Source organism: Callospermophilus lateralis, chromosome 7 (genome assembly GCF_048772815.1).
Source record: "Callospermophilus lateralis isolate mCalLat2 chromosome 7, mCalLat2.hap1, whole genome shotgun sequence".
Taxonomy (NCBI): Eukaryota; Metazoa; Chordata; class Mammalia; order Rodentia; family Sciuridae; genus Callospermophilus; species Callospermophilus lateralis.
The window spans coordinates 3757508-3778931 of record NC_135311.1 but is presented as its reverse complement, the minus strand read 5'-3'; the positions used below and the strand labels follow the sequence as shown (position 1 = coordinate 3778931).

The window sequence follows — 21424 nt, the reverse complement described above, 5'->3', positions numbered from 1 at the left end:
TTGCCAGATCTTTCCACTTGTCTGGAGAGAGCCTTGACCTTCTGCTTTGTATGAAACTGCCTGTTTTCAAATGTAAGCAACTGATTCAAATATCTTTGCTTAGACCCAGAGCCTGAATCAGCCAAAAAAAACAAAACTGGTTCCTCCAGTCCTTGAGGAATTCAAACCTTTGTAGCAGATAAAGGAAAATGTTCATATTCAGCCGAATACAGAGGAGAGGGCCACACTAAAATCCAGCCATTTACTGTGCCTTTACCAAAAGAAGGTACAAAAGAGGATACAATTGCAAATATGTATCTTTTGTGGCTCAGAAGCATCTCTCAAGGACTTGAGAGCCACTCTCAGGAATGTAGCCATCAAAAGAATAAGACCTCAGAGAACACAGACTCCTAACCTTGATGATGACCGGCCAAGGAGCGCAGCTGGCCTAGCCTCCCTTACAGGACAACACTTGGTACTGTCTTTCTTCTCCCTGAGCCCAGCCCCCCTCAGTTGGCTGGAGGTCACAGAGCTGAGATATGCTGTCAGTCTCCCACTAGCTTCACCGTAGACACTGCCTCAGACGGGTGAGACATGATGATGATAATGGTTGCCCAGGCTCCTTTTCAGGGACTTGAAGGCCATTTTTGTCAAAAGCACCGACTCTTCACTTGGGCCTGTCTGATGAGTGATCTTTTGACCTCAGGAGGCAGACAACCCCACCTCCGACCATGCTGACACCACCATTCTCTGAAGGTGATTTCATGAAGAACGAGGAACAGGCCACCGATGACTCCAGTCACTTCCCCATGCCTTAAATCACCCTGCTTCTTTATCACATCAGTTTCCCCAAACGCCAGCCTCTGGGAGTTGGATTGAGACTTGGATCTCCCCCTCCCAGCTCAGCTCCCTTGCCAATAAAACTCTTTCTCTTTGCAAAACTGAGTTGTCTTGGTGATTGGCAAACTTAGGTGTAGCAGGCATCATGGGCCTGGTTCACTAACAAGACAACTCCTTTAATTTTCCACATTGAGTCCATTTGATCTTTGAGAGGCGGCCAAAATATCATAATAATTCTGTCATCATCATATCAGCAGCATCAGCAGCATTCTGTTACCTGGAAATCCTCAGCTCTTACTTTCTCATGAGAGATTTCAAGCAAGATTTCAAGCAAAAGGACAGCAAACTTTATTGAATAACAGAGGAATATGGTCTCATAAAAGAGGTCAACAGTTCATTTCTTTCTTTTCTTTTTTGGTACCGGGGATTGAACCCAGGGGTGCCTAACCACTGAGTCACATTTCTAGCCCTTTTGTTCATGTTTCATCTTAGGACACGGTGTCCATAAGTCCTTAGGGCCTGGCTAAACTGCTGACTCACTGGGGTCACAGGTGTGCACCACTGTGCGTGGCTCAACAATACTTTCTTTATTTCCTAGTTTTCTGGGAGCTAAGGGAAACTTCTTTTGGAGGACTTTGTCCAAGCACCACCTCCTAGCTCTAGATTGACAGTTGGAGTGCATCAGACTTCTAAATCCCACTCCTCACATTTTTACCTAAAAGTACACAAGAGAAACCCACGGTGGCAGGGGTAAATCTGCAATTACAATAAGATCAAAACGACATGCTGAGGACCTAAAGGCAACTTTTGATCTTGGCCCATGTCAACTGTTTTTAAACTGGAAACTGTTTTTATAGATTTTATGGCTATTGGACTCTGGTCAGTCTCTGATCAGGGCATCAGTCTTCCTTTATTTATTTTTTTTTTTTTTCTTTTTGGTTCCAGGGATGAACCCTGGGGCACTCAACCACTGAGCCATATCCCCAGCCCTTTGAGAAAGGGCTTTGCTAAATTGCTCAGGCCAGTCCTCCTGCCCATTCCTACTCCCTGTGATCCTCCTGCCTCAGCCTCCCACGCCGCTGGGATTACAGGAGGGGCCACTGGGCCAGGATGTCTTCTTCTTGTCTGGAGACGTTATTCCCTGAGAATTCCGTGCTGTTTGGCACATGCTTTCCCTGCCTGGCCCTTGTGTCTCACATCTACCCAACAGTTCCACCTCTGCACAGTTCTGATCTTTAGAACCCACTTTACTTCAGTAAATTAAAAACTGGGACTTTTAATGGAAAATTGGCCTAAAACGGTTTCTTCAATAGAAGGAACAGCGCCACAGGAAAATGCTCACGACTTTGCCGACATAGGCTGAGCTCTTCTCTCCACTCACACAAAGCTTCCAGATTTTTCTCTAAAAAAGCCACCATGGGCTGGGCTTGTGGCTCAGAGGTAGAGCGCTCGCCTGGCACGCGTGAGGCACTGGGTTTGATCCTCAGCACCACATAATAAAATGAAGATATTGGGTCCACCTGAAAAACTAAAAATTAAAAAATAAGCCACCGCTCCCTGCCCCCGCCCCTCACACCCGGCACTGTGTTCTCCCCCTCCCTGGGGTTCCCAAAGTATGGGCCTTCTCTTGATAAACTGCTTCCTTCCAAATTATTTTCTGTCTCCCTCTTATATACATACTCCCAACTCCTGACCTCTGCCAGGGACTAGCAAGTGGACCCTTCCCTGTCAGCCTTGTCTGGACTATAAGAAGGGAATGTCTGCGGGCTGTGATTTGGGTTTTGAGTCCCCCCATCATTCCAGGTCATCCTGTCTTTTGTGGGACACATGCTACAAACACTCCATAAAGGGACAGGCCTCCCTCTTCTGCCTGGAGATTTTCTTAGATTTTTCCTCCACAGACGCAGGGCAGCTCTCCAAGGCTCCTTGTGCTCCAGACTGCTTGCTTATGTACATTTTACTCCTTTAACAGTTTTTCCTTTTGATCTCGGGCCAGTCCTCCTGCCCATTCATGCTCTTCCCCTCCCCAAGCGTTGGGCGGGACTCTGAGACCAGCTAGAAGCCCCAAGCCCCAGCATGTTGCTGCAACAGCCCGGCCCAGCCTGGCCCACTCATTTTTTTCCTGCTCCCTGCTGAAAGAAGCCTGCGACAGAAAGGAGAAGCCGTGGGAGGTGGCCCAAGTGTGCAGCCCAGACGCAACAGGGCAGGGCCCACTTCCCTTGTTGCCCACTTGAAGTCAGCCGCACGCCTGGTCGGGCTCTCAGCCATGATGAGGAGAAGCTTCCAGGTGGCAGCTAGCCTGGGACACCGCAGAGCCCTTCTCAGGACCCCCTGTATCCTGCCCGGACTCCACCCTGCCGCAGCATTTGGATCCTCCACTGACTCCCTGGTGAGTCCCAGCTCTGTTACGCGGTGTCCTTTCCCCCCAGAGCCCCGGGCTGGAGGAACACACCCAGTCTCCTTTTTCTGGCTTGCAGTCAGGGTGGTGGGCAGTGTTGGGGGGAGCTCTTTGTTCTGGCAGCGGGAAGATGTTTGGGGATGCCATGTAGCCCATATCCCAAACTGAACCCACCAGGACACTCGCACCTGGTCTGAATCTTGTGTGGTCACCGGCTGGTCATTGTTCTTCCGTGGGGCTCAGATGGTTGCAGCTAAGTTGGGGTATCCCCAGAGAGGGGGCCCGGACGGAGGTCTTGGCAAGAAACTGCCCATATTTGTAATTGGCACATGAGCAAGCGACATTATAGAGGACACCCCCTGTCCCACAGATGGACATACTGTCCCTGCCCCAGCCACGGTACCACACGTCTTTGGGTGCCAGTACATGTTTCAAAGGAGCCGTTCTGCCTAGGCACACCTGTGGACAGAGCTGGAGCAGCCCCGGAGGGAAAGGGGCTATAAAAGTGTCCCCTCGCCAACAGTGGTCTCACTCCCCAAGGAAGACAGTGTATATCAGCTCTTGCTCTCATAAGCAATCCGAATCATATTTTCTCGACTTCCCCATTAATACTGTCGGGCAAATACTAGCAGTTCTCAGCTGCAAAGAACTACTCGTGGCTTCTAGAAAAAGTGTACTGTATTGACATTGAGCCCATGGCTGTAATTTTTATTTTTACTTTATCTATTCATTTGTTTTCTATTTACTTATTTATGTATTTTGGTGCCAGGAATTGAACCCAGGGATGCTTTACAACTGAGCCACATCCTCAGCCCTTTTTATTTTTTGAGACAGAGACTCACTAAGTTGCTTTGAGCTTCACTAAGTTGCTGAGGCTGGCCTTGAACCTGAGATCCTCCTGCCTCAACCTCCCAAATCGCTGGGATTGGGGATGGGGATGTAGCTCAGTGGCAGAGCACTTGCCTGGCATGTGCAAGGTCCTGGGTTCAAAAACAGAAACAAACAAAAATACCCAAGTAGCTGGGTTTGTGGGTGTCTGCCACTGCGCCCATTCCTTTCCCCCCCTTGTTTTCCTCTGTAGTGTCCCTTGCCCAGTCACTCATTGAAGTGCCCAAGCCTCTGCCGGAAAGGTGGGCCCTTGTCCACACTCCAGCTTGAAAAGCCCCCAGACCAGGATGAGACTTCCTGGAGGCCACCCTCCAGGACATCATCTCCTTCTCTGATTGGTCCTGCCCAGGTCTCAAGGTTTTGTCCAGTGAAGACAGACTTGAAGGACTATGCCCTCCCCAATGCCAGCTGGTGTCCAGACATGCTGAGCCTGTACCAGGAATTTCTGGAAAAGACCAAGTCCGACGGCTGGGTCAAACTGCCCTCCTTCAAGTCCAACAGAGACCACATTCAAGGGCTCAAGCTCCCGTCCGGGTTGGTAGCTGCCTCAGGTAAGGCCAGGCCTGGGAGAGTCTGTGAGTGCACCCCCACCCCAACCCACGTCGACTGGCCCTGCCTGGGACCCTCAGTGAGGGCCACCCAGCTCCCTTGCCTGTGTACGAAGACTCCCTTCCACCTGCTGTCTAACCACACCCTCTGCTGCAGCCTAGCGGCAGATGAGAAGGGTACTCTTTCAGGTCTCTGGCTCCCTCCCTCCCATCTGAAGAGAACAGTCTCCTGTGGGGTCCCCACTGGAGAACTGCCAGCTCAGCGCTCGCCCTTCCCAGCTTCTCCCTGGTGTTCCTCCCTCACAGTCAAGCCTTATCCCAAGCCCTCCTCCCCGAACCCAGAAAGTCCAGTGGACCCCACTTCCGCATCCGCAGGCCTCAGTGCACCATCCCCACCAGCGAGCCAGCTCTGATCCATGGAGTGCCACCTTCACCCTTCCTTCTGTGTGTCTGTCTGTCTGTCTGTTTTTCTTATGCGTCTCATTTGTATACACGGTCCCTGCCCAGTGAGCGACACAGCTGGCAGATGGCTCCTGGGCTTATGGCCCAAAGCAGGGGCTGTGGGCGGGATTGTAGCTCCGGGGTCCGGCTCTTGCCTAGCATGCTGGGTTCAACCCCCACACCACAAAAACCAATAAAAAAGCAGGGGCACTAAAATAATTTCTTTTCAAGAACTTGGTATTTCCAAGAAAGGATGTAGTTGTTGTCTTGGGAGGAGGATGTGAACTTTGGTGGACTTTTTTGTACTTATTTTACTGTTTAGTATAGCTGTGCTTTTTTTTTATTATTATTTTTTTAGTATGACTATTTTTAATGAATTATAGGTGAATTATATGAGTAATTACATCCTAAACTTCCGACACTTAGTCTTTTCAAGTCTTGACCTGAAAAGCCCCAGGTCCTGTCTTTCCACTCAGCCGGGAGACTTCTTGAGTGCTTTTCCTCCCAGACATAGGCTTTCTGAAGACAGGGATTATCTCTGCTCCAGACCGAAGACTCCCTGAAGGTGGAGCCTGGGTCTCCTCCGATTCTCTGTCCTTCTTCATTTATTTTCAGCTCTGGGGATTGAATCCAGGGGCTCTTTTCCTCCGAGCTACATCTCCAGCCCTTTTCATTTTATAGTTTGAGACAGGGTCTCGCTGAGTTGCCCAGGTCAGCCTTGGACTTGCCTTGTGCCTCAGTCCCTGGAGCAGTCAGGATGATGGATGTGCAGCACCACACCCAGCAAGGTTCTCTGTCCTTGACCCTGAACCAGAGGCATGGCTCAACCCAGGGTCCTACATCCTGGCAGGCAGGCCCCACGCCCCCAGACCCTCACATGCCCTTCACTTTCCAGCAGTGACATTGCCCATCTCTCCCCAGACAAAAGTGACTGGCGCATCTTCACCAGATGCATCCAAGTCGAAGGACAAGGCTACGAGTATGTCATCTTCTTCCACCCACTCGAGAAGAAGTCGGTCTGTCTTTTCCAACCAGGCCCCTACCTGGAGGGGCCTCCCGGGTAAGGCCATAGGAAGGGCCAGGTTGGGAGCCTCCTCCTTGGCTCACAGGTAGACCTAGTAGGCCCTGGGATCTACACCTCTGTGGGGAGCTGGGGTGGCATCCTCCAAGGCCAGGAAGGACATGCTTGGCTATCTGGTCCAGTCCCCATGAAGGTAAGGGAGAGCCCCCTTATCAAGTTCTCAGAATTTTCTGGCAAGAAAAGACCTGAGAGGCCACTTGGAGAGGACATGATGCACTTGGAGGAGGGCAAGATCTGGAATCAGTAGCCTGACTTCTGGTCCTGATCGACGGCAGCAAGTAAGCAATCTGACCTCTGGGGTCTTAGTCTTACCCAAAACCCAAGACAATAACATCTACCTGCCAGTGTGACTAAGAGACATGATGCCCGGGCCTCTGTGAGTGCTCATAAAGCACAATGTAGCTATCAGACATTGTTTATTGAACCCCATGTCTTGTTCATGGGGAAACTGAGGCACACAGAGGTAAAGGAACTTGCAGCAAAGTTAGATCCAGGACTCTAATCCAAGAGTTGGGACTCCAGCTCTCTCCGCTGTGCCTTGCTGCCACCAAACTTGTAATAGGCCCAGGGAGAAATTCACCTGGACAAGGATCAGGCTGGCCCTGGGCCTCATGCTTGTGGTTGTCTGCCTTCTGCATCCCTAATCCTGCTCCAGGCAACCAACAAAGGCAGTTGGTGGTGCTGGAATTCCTGCAGAGAGACAGGAGTGGGTGAGATCTGCTTTGAGGTTCTGAGGCCTGAGGTGGGATCGGTGGTAGGGCAGAATTCACAGCGCTAAATAGGTATCAGCACCTCTTCAGGCCATGGATACAGACACAGCCCTTGGTCCCCGTGGCCAATCCAAAGGTCTCCTCCATGGGGACACTGTTCTCCACACTAGTGCATGCAGACCCTGGGGAATAGTTTAGAATCCTACCTGGGACCTGGATCCCCTCCCTTCTGAAGAAGAAAATCCTCAGGAGGCAGGAGAGAGGTTGATGCATGGCTGACTTTTATTTAGGGGCTTGTGGAGGTGACAAAGGCACAGAGGAGGCCAGCCTCTCTCTCTTTCTCCCTGAGGCCAGTCAGTGGAGTAAGGGGAGTTCATGGAGGAGATTGGTGTCCACCGGGTCCCTGTCCAACAGAAGTGGGCGGCAGTTATCATTGGCCAAGAACTGCCCACAGAACCAGTACTAGCCAATGGGTCCTTCTTCTGGTCAGTGAGGACCAGAAGAGAAGAACGGATCTGGAGTTCTTTGACACCAAGTCTTTTTGCCCCTGTTAAGCAATTTGTAAGGTGGAGAGGGGGTCCCTAGAAGTGTGCATGAGGTTTTGCAAACATTTACTCATTTAATCCAATGAAATAGAAATTATTTTCATTCAGAATTCATAGTGGGCACACTAAGGCGCAGAGAGATTTAGTAACTTCCTCAAAATCAAACAGGTAACAAAGCCAGGTGAGAGGTGCACGCCTGTAGTATCAGTGGGTACTGAGGTAGGAGGATTATAATTCAAGGCCAGCCTCAGCAACTTAGCAAGGCCCTAAGAAACTTAACTGGACCCAGTCTCAAAATAAAAAATGAAATAAAATAAAGGGCTGGGAATGTGGCTCAGTGGAATTAAAAAAAAAAAACACTTCTGGGTTCCAATCCCTGGTACAAAAAAAAAAAAAAAAAAAATGCGTGTTGGAGCAAGAAGCCCACCAGGTGGTATGATGCCACGGCCCTGGCAGAGGGAGGGGGATCAAGGGCCTTGGAAGCCAAGGTGGTAGGAGCAGGAGAGTGACCATGGTCACACAATGTGGACAGCTGGTCTGGGTCCATGGAGAACTGCAACTGAGCTTTCAAAAATCAGTAACTCAAATCTGTCTTTTGTTTTTGCATTCTAAAGTTGGATGCCTCTCAATTTTACCCAGTTTAACCAAAAATGAAGTAACTTAAGGGTGGAGATCAGCTTGCATAAAGGAGAATGAGAACTTTACACACTTGAGATCAGTGAATGTTTACGACACCCTCTGAAGCGGCTCTCCCTTTTCCATGGGCAGCACAGCTCAGAAGTCCATCTTGGTGGCACTTTATAAGTCATAAGTCACATTGAAAACGTGGGCCCAAGCCAGGCACAGTGGCACATGCCTGTAATCTCAGCAACTTGAGAGGCTGAGGCAGGGGATCACAAGTTCCAGGCCAGCCTCAGGAAGTTGGGGCGACCTTGTCTCAAAATAAAAAATAAAATGGGCTTGGGATGTAGGACCCCTCGGTTTGTATGAAGACAGAAAGAGAGACACAGAGACACAGGAGGAGGAGGAGTAGAAAAGGAAGAGGAGGAGGAGGAGGAGGAGGAAGGGAAGGAAGGAAGGAAGAGAGAGCGCGCGCCCAGCCTGACTGTGATGACGGTAAGGCTAGACATGGCCCGAGACCATGCTTCAAAGACTAAGTCAAAAAGCAAAAAGTTTAGGGGTTTTCCCATTCCTCATTCCTCGTATGTGTGTACCCTTCCAAGTTATGGCAATTGCTGCCAGCAGTTAGGTAATGAATCAGAAAAAAATGTTTTCCATTAACTATATGAGAAAAAAACAGTTTTTTCCTGGTAAATTAAAATAATTGTGTGAGTGGTTACCAGCATATGCTGAAGCAAAGCAAGAGAAAAACAGTTAATTTTTGCTGATTTAATCACATGGGGTGCAGCTCTGTGTCTTCTCCTGGGTAGCTGCCTGAGGCTAAAGATCCATGCTTGGGGGCCCAGGGAAAGGGAGACACATCAGGGGGTGTTCATGTCGGGTGGAGGGGAGGCCCCATGGGGCAGTCTGCCCAGCAGCCTCAGTCCTAGCCTTGCTCCCCATACCCCCCCCCACCCAGGTTTGCTCACGGAGGGTCCCTGGCAGCCATGATGGATGAGACCTTTTCTAAAACTGCCTACCTGGCTGGAGAGGGGCTGTTCACACTAAATCTCAACATCAGATTCAAAAAGTAAGTATGAGGGGCTGGGGCTGGGGCTGGGGCTCAGCGGTAGAGCGCTGCCTCATACATGAGAGGCCTTGTGTTCCATTCTCAGCACCACATAAAAATGAATAAACAAAGATTTTAAAAAAAACATAGTAATAATGTTTGGATGCTAATATTAAACAACAAAAAAGTAAAAAAGTAAGTATGAATCCCTGGGACATTAGCTGAAGGCACGGCCCATTTTGTCTCTGGGGTAGCTATCCTTGGCTACTAGGGTTGGGAGCCCTGCCAGCCACCGTCCTTCCCCAACCCACTCACCAGCATTCCTCTACCTCCTGGCCACACGGCATCCTTGAGCCCAGAGCTACTTATGAGCCCTTGAGGAAGGATGGGGTGAAGAGAAGGGGGTAAAAAGGGTGATGAGCTGTAATCCCAGTGGCTCAGGAGGCTGAGACAGGAGGATCACAAGTTCAAAGCCAGCCTCGGCAATGGCAAGGTACTAAGACCTGTCTCTAAATAAAATACAAAATCGGGCTGGGGATGGGACTCAGTGGTCGAGTCCTGAGTTCAATCTCCAGTACCAAAAAAAAAAAAAAAAAGAGGGAGTGATGAGATGGGTGTGAGCTACATTGCCTCTTCTCCCAGCTTGATCCCTGTGGGCTCTCTGGCTGTACTGAATGTCCAAGTGGAAAAGATTGAAGACCAGAAGCTTTATATGTCCTGCATCACCCAGAGCAGAGACCAAGAGACGGTCTATGCCAAGTCTTCAGGTAAAGAAGACCTTAGCCTCAGCCTGTCTCCAGTCTTCCCCCCGACCCCCCGCACCCACACACACACACACACACACACACACACACACACACGCAGCCTGGAGCAAATGGGAGGCAGGAAGAATGCTAAAGGCCCTGCCCAAGCTGGGATCTGACTTTCTGGGGGAAGGAACTGCTAGGGATGTGGATGAAGGGAGGAACCCCCAGATCAGATGTTCCCCAACCTGAACTGCAGGACTGTCCCCGCTCATTCCTGACCTGCAGCAAAACGCTCAGAGCAGCTCAGTGAAGCCCCCGCTGCCCGCCCTCGGATGAGCTCCCCTTTCTCTTGCAGGTGTTTTCCTTCAGTGGCAGCTGGAAGAAGAATCATCCCCTTAGTGGTCACTATGCCGACCCTGATGACCCTGCCTGCTGGGGACCCTCATCAGAGCAGAAACGGTCCCCAGGAGACGAGGAGAGGGCACTTCCTCTGAGTAAATAAACTCCCACTGCCCCATGCTCGGCCCAAGACCCTTCTGTACAGAAATAAACGTCCTTCCAGGGCCTCCTTCTGCCACCCTCCCACCTGGCACCAAGAGGAGACCTTACAGAGCACCCACCAGGTGCCAGGCACTGGGAAAGGCACCCGGTACAAGACGTACCCCTGAAAGCCAGGATCCCGGCCCCAGCATGCACACGGAGGAGCACCGAGCGCCCCACCAAGCTCCTCCCTTCCCTGTTCTGGCTACACCAGGAAAGCAGTGTGAACCCAAAGCGGGTGGCTCCATCTTACTCTCTGAGCATGTTCAGTCAGTTTCTTCACCATGTGACCAAAAGACCCGACGGGAACAACTTTAGAGGAGAAAGTTTATTTGGTACCCCAGGTTTCAGAGGTCTCAGTCCAGTCAGCCAACTCCATCGCCCCGGGCCTGAGGTCAGGCAGAACACCTGGTGGAAAGCGTAAAAGACGAAAGCCCCTCAGGATAGCATGACAGGAGGGGGGCTCTGCTCACCAGGGACAAAATAGGTAGCCCAAAGGCCTGCCCACAGTGACCCGTCTCCTCAAGCCACACCCTACCTGCCTACCTACAGTTACCATCTGGTTCACCCACTCGGGGGTCAATGCACTCAGCAGGTGAAGGCTCTCATGACCCCATCATTTCACCTCTAAATTTTACTGCATTATCTCACGTGAGCTTTTGAGGGGACACCTCATATCCAAACCAAAACAGAACCCAGTCAGAAAAGGCTTTGTAAAGGAAGCTGGGCCTGTACCAGGCAGGAGAGAAGGGGAAGAACTTCCAGGCAGAGAGAACTGTCGGGACAAAGATACAGTGGCATTAAAGGACACAGGGACTTTGGAGAGTTGCCAGGCGTTTAGTAAGGCAAGAGTCCAAGGAAAGAGAAAAGTCAGGGCAGGAGCGGGCCGTGGGAGGCTTCACAGTCCCTGCTATGGAGCCTGAACTTCATCTTGTGGCCCAAGGAAGCCTCAAAGGGTTTGGGCTGGGAAGCAACATGAAGTTCTGCTTTGATAAAGAGGACTCTGGTGGCAGGAAGGGATTAGCAAGACTGAAGGCCAGAGCACTGGTTAGGGGGCCCTGCAGGGCTCTGCTGGGAACCGTAAGGGCTGCCTGGGTTAGAACCACAGAGATGAGAACAGTGACACGTGTAAGAAGTGCAGGGCTTTCCCACTGACTCCATGTGGCAGGTCGGTGAAGAGAGCTGTCTAGGATGACTTCAAGTCTCGGACTCCGGGCAGGGGCTCCAGGTGGCACCCTTAGAACACAGAAAGAGCAGGCTTGAAGGAGAGGTGAAGAGTGAGCTTGGTTTGATGGGCATTGAGTTTAAAGTACCCGTGGACCCTCTGCCAGGTAGGAAGTGCCAGCAGGATTCTGGATATTGTGACCTGGGAGCTCCAGAGATGAGCCACGGATTCAATTTATGAGTCAACATAAAAACTGTCGTTGGAGCCCTGGGGAATGGCTAATGCAGAGTGACGGTGGAGGGCGGTGAAGGGGGGACAGAGATGGAAGACAGGGAGCAAAGACAGAGCCTCAGGCCAGGCTAAGGTTTAAAGTTGGGACACGAGATCGAGGACCCACCAAGGAGCGTGAGAACAGAATAGCAGTGACCGTCCCTAAGAAGACGAGGTTCACCGCATCAACGGCTGAAGAGAAGGCGAGAAACGGGAGCTGTCCAATGTGGTCTCCGGATGAATCAGTAAAGGGGTCCTTCCTTTTATTGTCTGGCTAGAATTCAAAGGAAGACATTTCAGTGGTTTTCCTTTCTTCCTAAAATTTTGATATCTTTTTCCCTGAAAAACAGATGCCTCCAGAAATAAAATGTCATTCTTAAAACAAAGAACAAAATTAAAAAAAAAAAATCCTGGTGGGTTTTGGAATTTTGTTACCACTCATTTGTTGAACATAATGAATCGAACCTGGTTCTTGTCTCAACTTCTAAAAATCTTTTATTTTTTTTCTCCTAATGTTAAAATAATCCAGGAAATTTGGAAAGTTCTCTATTGATGTATTTTCCTTTAATTTTATGTAAACACATTGTTTTTTAATATATTTGTGTTTCAGTTAAAATAAACAGGTAAAAAAAAATGAAATAAATAAAATGAGGCCTTCAGATTTGGCAATAAAGATGGAGGTCAGAGCAAAATCCACAGGATAGTGGGTGGAAAAATGAATGGGGAATGAGAACATTTTTCTTTCTGGGAATTTTGTTGTTATTCATGGAAAGAGATTTGATTGTATCCATAATTTGCTTTGGAAGTAGCTAGTAGAGAGAGACTGGAACTTTTAAGGGATCGAGAGGTGCCATCCAGCAGGACAGCTCTCTTGTCTTAGACAGGGATGGAGAGAGCACGGGTGGAGATGGGAGTCACAGGAGAAGAGCTTCCCATGACAGTGGGGACAAAAGACAGGAGGTGGGGACACAGAGAAGGATGGGGACTGAAGGGGTTCATGCCAGAGCACCTCAGCTTTCTCAGTGAAGTAGGAGGCCAGGCCTCCGATAACGCCCCCCGGGGATCAGGAAAACAAGTTGGTCAAGTACACATGTGACCAAGGTGTGCTGAGAGTCTGCTGAGGGTAGCGAACAGGTGACAAGAATAACAACACAAACTGGTTAAGAGGAAGGTGGGAACAGCAGGGAAACCCAGGGGCAATAGTGGACGTGCCAGGTAAGAGCACTGTTGAAAGAGGGCGGAGAGCAACGAGGTGGTGCCATTCCTAAGGAGGAAGGTCTGCAGTGGGGAGAGTTAAGGAGTGGAGGAGGCAGTGGCTACCTGCACCTGCCCAGGCCCTGGGGAGCCCAGGGGCAGGATTGCACCAGGTGAGCCCTGTCTTACGACAGCTAGAACTGCACTAAGGCCAGTGCGTGGACATGTTCAGAAGAGGTCCAGATAAGGAGAGTTCTACCAAAGAAAGAGAGCTCCCGGGGCATATCATGAAGGGTTTTATTACTAGGTCTGATAAAGCCAAATGCTGAAACAGATAAGCCTTTAAATCTCCACAACTTAATCCATATCTTTCACAGATGTTTTTTTCTCCCAATGGAATCCAGGAGTGCTCTTCCACTGAGCTACATCCCCAGCCCTTTTCATTTATCTATTTTTTCTTTTTGAGGCAGGGTCTTGCTAAGTTGCCCAGGCTGGCCTTGAACTTGCGGTCCTCCTGCCTCAGCTTCCCAATTCTCAGAATGCGTTTCTCACCCACATGAGATCTAGTGGGTGGCATCTAGGATTCATTCAGACTGACAAAATCTCTGCCATCTTCAAAGTACATGACTTAAAAAGTCCTATTGGGTGTTGGCATCCAGCTGCCGGATAAATGGAGAGAATCCACTTAGGAGGGGTTGGGGGACCAGGCCCAGAAGTGGTTCCATTGGCCCTAACGCAGTCACAAGCCCCCGTAAAACTGCAAGGGAGCTTGGCTGGAAAACATGGTCTAACTATATGTTGAAGAAGAAAGGGAAATGGGTTTAATGAGTGGCTAGCAGCCCCTTCCTCAGTTTGAGAGAAGGGACAGTAGAAAAAGGAAGAGCCCGTGTCCAAACCCTTGTCCTGGTAAATGAGGAATCTGTCTTCAAGCCAGAGTTGGAATTCCGGTATTCAGGGCTGGGACTCGGGACTGAGGAGATCAGAGCAAATTAACCCCTTTGTGGCATGGAAAGTTGTGTACAAACTCGGCAGCCCTGGTGAGAGAGATCTTTCCAGAAATTGGGACACAAGCTTCTAGGCAATCGATTAATCCCAAATGATGGAGGACAGACAGATAGACATAGATTACAGGGGCCTTGACCCAGGGCCTCCCAAAAGCTGGAAATGTACTGAAGGCCATGGACAGAAATCTTAGACCAACTCACTATCCTCTCCTCTGTGTACTCACATAAAAAGCCTCACTCCTTTGTACCTTCACAGTGGCCCTTGGGAATCTATTAAAACCAGAATCCAAATCGTTGTATACTGAAAACCTGGTTGCCTTTATTCATGGTCACGGAGAACCTAATCCTTTCCTTCAATAGTGCCAGTATACGAAGGGAAATACAGTTCATCCTATGCAGTCAAAGAAAAGAAAGAATAATACAATAGCTGTGTCTGGGGTTCCATATACATAGGTCGAATGTGTCCTGGCCCCTCTCTGCTGGGGCCAGTTTCTAACAGCAATAGGCCCAGGTGGAAATCTGCAGAGTGTCAGCCTCAACCACTCGGCCAGCTGGGTAGCCAGGGTCCTGAAAAGAAATAAGGCCGTCAGCTGCTAGGACACTTCTGTAGTGTCCAGGGCTTTAACAGGTGGCTTTCCTTCCCAGGAGGCCAAGTATCGTAGCCACCTTGCCTCCACATTTACAAACTCATGCCCACGGACAGTGCAGCTCCTGCAGAGGTGGGTGGGGTCGGATCTAGTAGGCCATGCAGGAAAACGCGGCGGCTTATCCTGCTTAAGGCAGAAGATACGTGTCCTTCACGTGCTTGAGTCGAGTGCCAAGAGAAACCAAAGAGTAAGGTGTTGTAAGATCAGCCAGTTCAAGAAGACAGTGGACATCAGTAGCCCATAGTCCTGAGGCCCTCCTGGAACAGAGACCAGACCTAGGTCATTCGTCACAGGTCCTGGGCAGGGAGCCAGAGCTGCAAGACACAGTTTGTCACCAACCCTATCACCCACCAGGGCTTGCAGTGGGCATTTGTGGCCAAGTCATGCTGCCCGAAGCCACCACTCAAGGTCTCCGCGCCTGCCTACCTGGAAGAAAGGCCTGAACTTCTCTGCGTCTTCCATTTCACCTGGACCCTGAAAAGTTCTCTGTGCTGCCCAATCTTCTTTTCCTTCCTCTTCCCCTCCCACTCCTTCCCTTCCCCTCTTGCTCTCCCCCCCCCCTTTCCTCTTCCTCCCGCTCTTCCTCCTCCTTCTTCCTCTTCCTCATGTCTCTCTCCATACTAGGGATTAAACCCAGGGGGACTTGACCACTGAGCTACATCCTCAGTCCTTTTTATTTTTATTTTGAGACAGGGTCTCAAAATAATTGCCCAGGCTGGCCTCAAACTTGCAATCCTCCTGCCTCGGCCTCCCAAGTAGCTGGAATTAGAGTTGAGCCCCACTGCACCTGGATTGTGCTGCTCAGCCACCTAAGTGTTCTTCTATAATGGTACCAGCAAGAGCAAGGAAATAAGGACCCTTGGGTCACCTGTAAAGTTGCTATGGTCTGAATGTGTTCTGTCCCCTCTGAAGCTCATGTTGACAGTTGATTGTCATTGCAGTGGGGTTTGGAAGAGGGGTCTTTAAGAGACGATTAGGTCATTAAAAGGATGACCGCATTCCTTTCTGGAGTGGGTTTGTTCTCATGAGAGTGAATTATTGTCAAGTGAGGTCATTCCTGTGTTCTCTCTCTTCTCGGTGTGCCCACTTGTCCTTTTCTGCCGTGCCAGGACTCGGCCCTAGGCCATCACAGTTGCCAGCACCATCTCTTAGATTTCCCAGCCTCCCAGAATCATCTCAGGTATTGTTACATCAACACAAAACGGACTAAAACGTTCTCAGGGGGTGGGAGCGATGGCACTTGGAGAAGTGAGGGGGCGATACTCTAAGGGAACAGCCCTGCCCTGAGCTGAAGGATTCGTAGGGTACAAGGAAGAACATTGCTCTCAAGACAGAAAACGTGGTTCTAGTCTCAGCTCTGCTGCGCTTTGGCCCATCATTTCTTATTGGGTCAGAATCCTGATCTACAGAAATGAAGATGAGTGACATCAGATTCATTCAGGGCCTCTTCTGTGCGTTCCAGATTTATATATCCAACTGCCTACTCCACGTTTCCCTCAGATGCCTAACAAATAGCTCAAATTCAACAGATTGCCCAATATTTCCTCCTCTCGGTAAAATGCCAACTCCATTCTTCCAGCTGGGCAGGCCAAAGATCTTGGCTCATTGTTTCCCTTTGGATGGGGATGGAACCAGCAGGAAACCCTTTATGATCCTCTTCAGAATATGTCCAGAAACTGACCACTGTACCCCGCCCCCATCCGCACCCCAACCATCTCAGGCCAAGGTCACTTCCGCCGTCCCTTACCTGGTCTCCCTTGCCCTTGCCCTTTCATCCTAATCCCAGCACAGGTGCCAGGCAGATCTTTTTAACATGGAAGGCTACCCACATCCCTCCTTAACTCACCACAAATAAAAGCAAAGTTTTTACAGTGGCTACAACCCTAACCTTACGACCCTGTTTGGGCTCTGACTTAATTTCCCCCTCGTCTGTTCTGTTCTGGCCGCACTGACCCCTTGGTCTCCTTGACCACTCCAGGTAAGCCCCGTGGCCCCAGCCCTTGTGTTTGGGATCCCCCCTGCCTGGAATGCTTTTCCCTTTCTCCTTCACCCACATCATGACTGAGCTGCTGCCTTCCCCAGGCGGCCACCCCTCACCCTTCTATTTTAACACACACTCTCCTGGCACCCTCTACCATTCTAATTTTCTCAACACTTTTTTTTCCATCTACCAAACTCTCTTCTTTGCTACCTTATTTCTCATTGCTGCATTCCCCCCCAAAAAAAAAATGTTTAAACTACACTTGGCCAGGTGATTTATTTGTTGTTCATTGCTATATACCCAACAGTGCCTGGCACATAGGAGATACTCAGTAACTACAGCTGAGAATGGATGAAGCCACAAAATCAAATATTCCTGAATCCTGCCCAATTTCTGGACTTATTCTGGAAGTCAAAAATGGATTCATTATGAAGTTAGATCAAGCTGGGTTTCTCTTTTCTCACACTCTTAGCAGAAGCAAGTGTAACGAATACCCATGAGTTATCCTGTTTAACCCTCACACCAACTCTGTTAGGTAGAGCCTCTCTATTTACCAGATGGGAAAATTGACTTCCAAAGAGATTAAGAAGTCAAAAAGCTAGAAAGCCCCAATCTCCAGACCATCGGACTTTCCCCCAAAGCAGGAGTTCTTGGTGGCAGCATGTAGAGCCAGATGACCTCCCTAGAAACACCAGGACTGAGCTGAGTTAGGAATGAAAGGTCTGGGATCACTAAAGATCTCCAAAAACCAAACAAGTCAACCAACCTAAAAACACTTGCTCTGTCAAAACCTTCAAGTATCAGATTACAAAATAATGGGCGTTAGCTGGTTTGTCTCGTCTTGTTTGTTTCCTGCGTTTCACAATCTGTCTTATGATGGTGGTCAGTGTTTACTGTCTATTTCCCCCCAGCAGCTACCGACTCTGGGTACCCGCAGTACCTAGCACAGTGTGTGGCATGTTCTAGGAACTCAATGAATGGATGTACAAACAAATTCAAGTATGGTTCTGCTCATGCGTCAAATCCTGATCAAGCATCTGGCTTGTGCTAAGCATTGTCTGGGATGTTTATAATCTAATAATGGAGGCAGACATCTTTTAAAAAATCACATAAGTAGAAAAAAAAAAAAAAACGTGACCAATGGCATAAAGGAAAGGTGTGGGGCGCTGTGTAAGTGTACATAGGTGCCCCTAATTTAGATGGGAGGGAGTCAGTAATACTGTCTCCAGATCTGGAAGATGAAGGGAAGGAAGAGGGGAAATAGCTTATGCTAAGGTCCTAACAGGGAAGGAACTGGCCTCCTTGACAGACTGATGGTCGGGGTGCCTGGAGCAGAACTGTGAGTCCCATCCTATCAGACATAGCCTGTGCTTCCTGGAATCTGTCAAAGGTGGAGGGCAAAGGCCAGCCTGATTCTGACCCTGGGGGATCCAGCTTTGTCCTCAGTGTCTCTGGCTCTAGTATCCTAACCTGGCCACTTTTCCTTGGGATGTGGGAGCGGTATCTGGGAGCTACTGAGAGGATGGCTCTAGAACCTGCATTGGATGACAAGGCAGGATTCCAGCAAGGAGGGTTTTCAAGAAGATGGGCTTTGTGTGGCCATGGCTGTGGGTTTCCCCATGGCTATGGCTGGAGTGGGGCCGATGCACAGAAAAGAATGGCAGCCACTGGCCACTGCTGGCAATCGCACTCTTCTCTGTAACTCTCCCCCCCCCACCCCCACGCAGCCCAGGTCCAGGACTAGCAGGTTGCTGCTAGAAACCTGGCTCTGGTTGGAGGAAGAAGGCCCGGTTGATGGCCGCGGAGACAGAGGTGTGTTTATTCAGGAAAAGAAGTCAGACGTGGACAGCAGTGGCCCCTGCCAGCTCCTCCCAGAAGGACTGGGTTGGGGGAGCAGGTTTCAGAGGAAGCTGCTCCCCAGCGGCTCTGCACGCCTCCAGGCCAGAGCCAGAGGCCAGGACGCAGCGGCCGCCCACAGGTAAGGCCTGCGCTCCGGGCGCACCACCGAGCGGGTCCTAGGCTTGGATTCCCCGGCAAGCAGTCGGAGATCGCGCTCCGGTGACACGGTGCAGGGTTCGGTGAGCGGGCAGCTGAAGGTCCTTCCCGAGCCCGCTCAATGGTCTCTTTGTGCTTGGCGGTCACCTAGGGAGAGAGTGGAGAGTGGGAGGGGCTACCCAAGGGCCCCGGCCTGCCCTGCGGACACGGGGTGCGGTAGGACTTGGATCCTGGGGAGCAGGTCGTCAGAGATAAGGGGTGGGGTGCGGTTCCGTGGACCGGCCCCGGAGTCCTCAGGCCAGCAGACAGGTGTGTGCCCGGCTGCCAGGAGCAGAAGCGATTCCCCTGGTGGCCAGCAGCCACCGGAGAAGGGGAGCGCTACTTGAGGGAGGAGCCAAAGGAGGCAGGTGGGGCTGAGGGCAGAAGGACAGCACGGTCCCGAGCCGCTCGCCCCGCGACACCAGGGCCGGGAGGCTCCAGGGGAGCCGGATCAGAACTAGGCGAAGAGCCCAGATCTTAAGAAAGGCGGGAAGAGGGCAGTGGGCCCACCCAGAGCCGGGCTTTCTTTTACCGGGACCGCGTGTCTGAGCGGATTCGGGATCTGGACGGGTTGTGACCACAGATCTGCCCCCCACAGTACCTCTGGGTCCTAGTGGGTGTGTGGAGAGGGGGTGGCCACCTCTAGCAATGGCGAGTCTGCACCTACAGACCGCCCGGCCCTGTGCTCCAGTCCTCCCCGGCGTCCCCAGACGTCGCTAGCTCGTCTCCCCTCCCTGCTCAAACAGGGACCGTGCACCCCAGGAGTCTGGGGACCAGGGCGCCGCAGCGACGCCCGGGCGGTTCACTCTCAGCATCCCCCACCCCCGGTCCTCTGCTCTCTCGGCCCAGCTTCGCCGTCCGTCCGTCCCTCCCAACTGCGACGCTGGATTCGCGCCCCTGGGTCCTGCGGAACCGGAGCCTCCTGCCCCCGACCCGCTCATGTGGCTCCTGGAGAAAGCCGGCTGCCGGCCGGGGGCCGCCGAGCCCGCCGCGCGGAGGGCGCCCTCCAGCCGGCTCCCCGCGCGCCGGGCCCCGGGCCCAGCCCCGCGCGCCTTCCCCAACGTCCTCACCCCCGACCGCATCCCGCAGTTCTTCATCCCGCCGCGGCTCCGGGACCCGGGCGGCGCGCGGCCCCGGGCCGGGCCCCGCGTGGGCGCCCGCAGCCTGCCCGCGGCCTGCTCGCTGCCGCACCTGGCCGGCCGCGAGGGCTGGGCCTTCCTGCCCGAGAGCCCGCACACGCGCCGGCGCGAGTCCCTCTTCCTCTCGCCGCCCGGCCTGGCCGCGGGGCTGTCCCCGGCGCAGTCCCGCCTGTACGTCTCGGCCCCGGACCTGCGCCTCTGCCGGGCCCCCGACGGCGACACGGCCCCGTCGCCCGACTCCTCGCCCTGGGGCTCCCCGCGGCCGGGGCCCGGCCGCCGCCGGCCGCACTCGCTGCCCCGGGAGGAGGCCGCCCCGTCGGACCGCAGCCCGCCCGCGCCGCCGCTCTTCCACCTGGACGTCCTCTGCTGCCAGCTGCGGCCCACCCGGGACAGCGTGCTGCGCCTCGGGCCCCGCGGCGGGCAGCTCCGGCTCTCGGCCGAGTACCAGGCCGGGCCCGGGCGGCTGCGGCTGCGCCTCGTGAGCGCGGAGGCCCTCCCCCGGCCCCGGGCCGGCCCGGGCAGCGGCGGCGGCGGCTGCTGCGTGGTGCTCCGGCTGCAGCCCCGCGTGCGGCCGCGCGCCCAGCGCAGCCGCGTGGTCAAATGCAGCGCCAACCCCATCTTCAACGAGGACTTCTTCTTCGACGGGCTCGGCCCCCCAGACCTGGCCGCCCGCAGCCTGAGGGCCAAAGTGCTGGACCGCGGCGCCGGGCTGCGCAGGGACGTGCTGCTGGGCGAGTGCGAGACGCCCCTGATGGCCCTGCTGCCGCCCCTGGGTGGGGGGCTCGGCCCTGGGTCTTCTCTGGTGCCCGCCCACCTCAGCCTGTAGACTCTCGGGTTTCCCGCGGGGCCCGCCGTCTCCTTTCTTTCCAGATACTTCGCATGTATTTATTTTTACTAATAAAATGCCAGGTTGTCTCTGTTCCTCCCCTCATGGGCATCCTGCGCTCGGGGGTCGCGAGCTACCCTCTTCCCCGGACCAGACCACACACAGGACCAGAAGCTCATCCAGTTTCCCTGGTTCTCCAACTCAGAGGACATCAGGCAGCATTCTCCAGCAGAGCTGCTTCCGGAAGCCTGGTCTGGGAGGCCCGTGAGACACCCAACCTTCCAGGAACCCTTTAGTCACAGTCACTCTGCAAGAGCTCTGTGACAGAAGCCAACACAAACCACCTCCCCCTCAAGCTTCCTCGGGGCTGCACGGGGGAAATCAGCCCTTCCCGCCCTACCCCTCCTTTCTGTACCCGGCACTGAACCCAGGGGTGCTTAACCACTGGGCCACATCCTCAGCCTTTATATTTTATTTTGAGGCAGAGTCTGAGTTGGTCAGGGCCCCGCTAAGTTGCTGAGGCTGGCTTTGAACCCGCAATCCTCCTGCCTCAGCCTCCTGAGCTGCTGGGATCACAGGTGTGAGCCACCGCACCTGGTCCTACCGATTCCTTAAACTCACATGTGTCCTGAAGACAAATGAAATTTGGGAGTGTGTCAGGGGATGTCAGACTAACACACAGAACCCCTCAACCTTCCTGCCTCCCTCCTGCCTACCCCTTCTGTACCTGTGCTGCTCTGGTGGGGGCCGGGTGGGCCAGGCTAGAGTCAAGAAACAGG

General features: G+C 52.4%; 2 protein-coding genes across 2 annotated transcripts; both read left to right on the top strand.

The window, feature by feature from the left end:
• Window positions 1-3085: 3085 nt before the first annotated feature.
• On the top strand, window positions 3086-10244 carry Them5 (thioesterase superfamily member 5). The gene is made up of 6 exons (XM_076861540.1): window positions 3086-3208; window positions 4455-4656; window positions 6016-6154; window positions 9010-9120; window positions 9742-9866; window positions 10201-10244. Exons 1-6 carry the CDS (start codon window positions 3086-3088, stop codon window positions 10242-10244), a joined length of 744 nt encoding a protein of 247 aa, XP_076717655.1.
• Window positions 10245-19619: 9375 nt separating this feature from the next.
• On the top strand, window positions 19620-20645 carry C2cd4d (C2 calcium dependent domain containing 4D). The gene has a single exon (XM_076863150.1). It carries the CDS (start codon window positions 19620-19622, stop codon window positions 20643-20645), a length of 1026 nt encoding a protein of 341 aa, XP_076719265.1.
• The last annotated feature ends 779 nt before the right edge of the window (window positions 20646-21424 follow it).

Excerpts from the sequence above, each read along its gene's own strand:
- C2cd4d (XM_076863150.1), top strand. The coding sequence starts at position 19,620 with ATGTGGCTCCTGGAGAAAGCCGGCTGCCGGCCGGGGGCCGCCGAGCCC.
- Them5 (XM_076861540.1), top strand. The coding sequence starts at position 3,086 with ATGATGAGGAGAAGCTTCCAGGTGGCAGCTAGCCTGGGACACCGCAGA. Across the intron at positions 4,657-6,015 it reads CGGGTTGGTAGCTGCCTCAG|ACAAAAGTGACTGGCGCATC; the intron begins GTAAGGCCAGGC and ends ATCTCTCCCCAG. Across the intron at positions 6,155-9,009 it reads TACCTGGAGGGGCCTCCCGG|GTTTGCTCACGGAGGGTCCC; the intron begins GTAAGGCCATAG and ends CCCCCCACCCAG.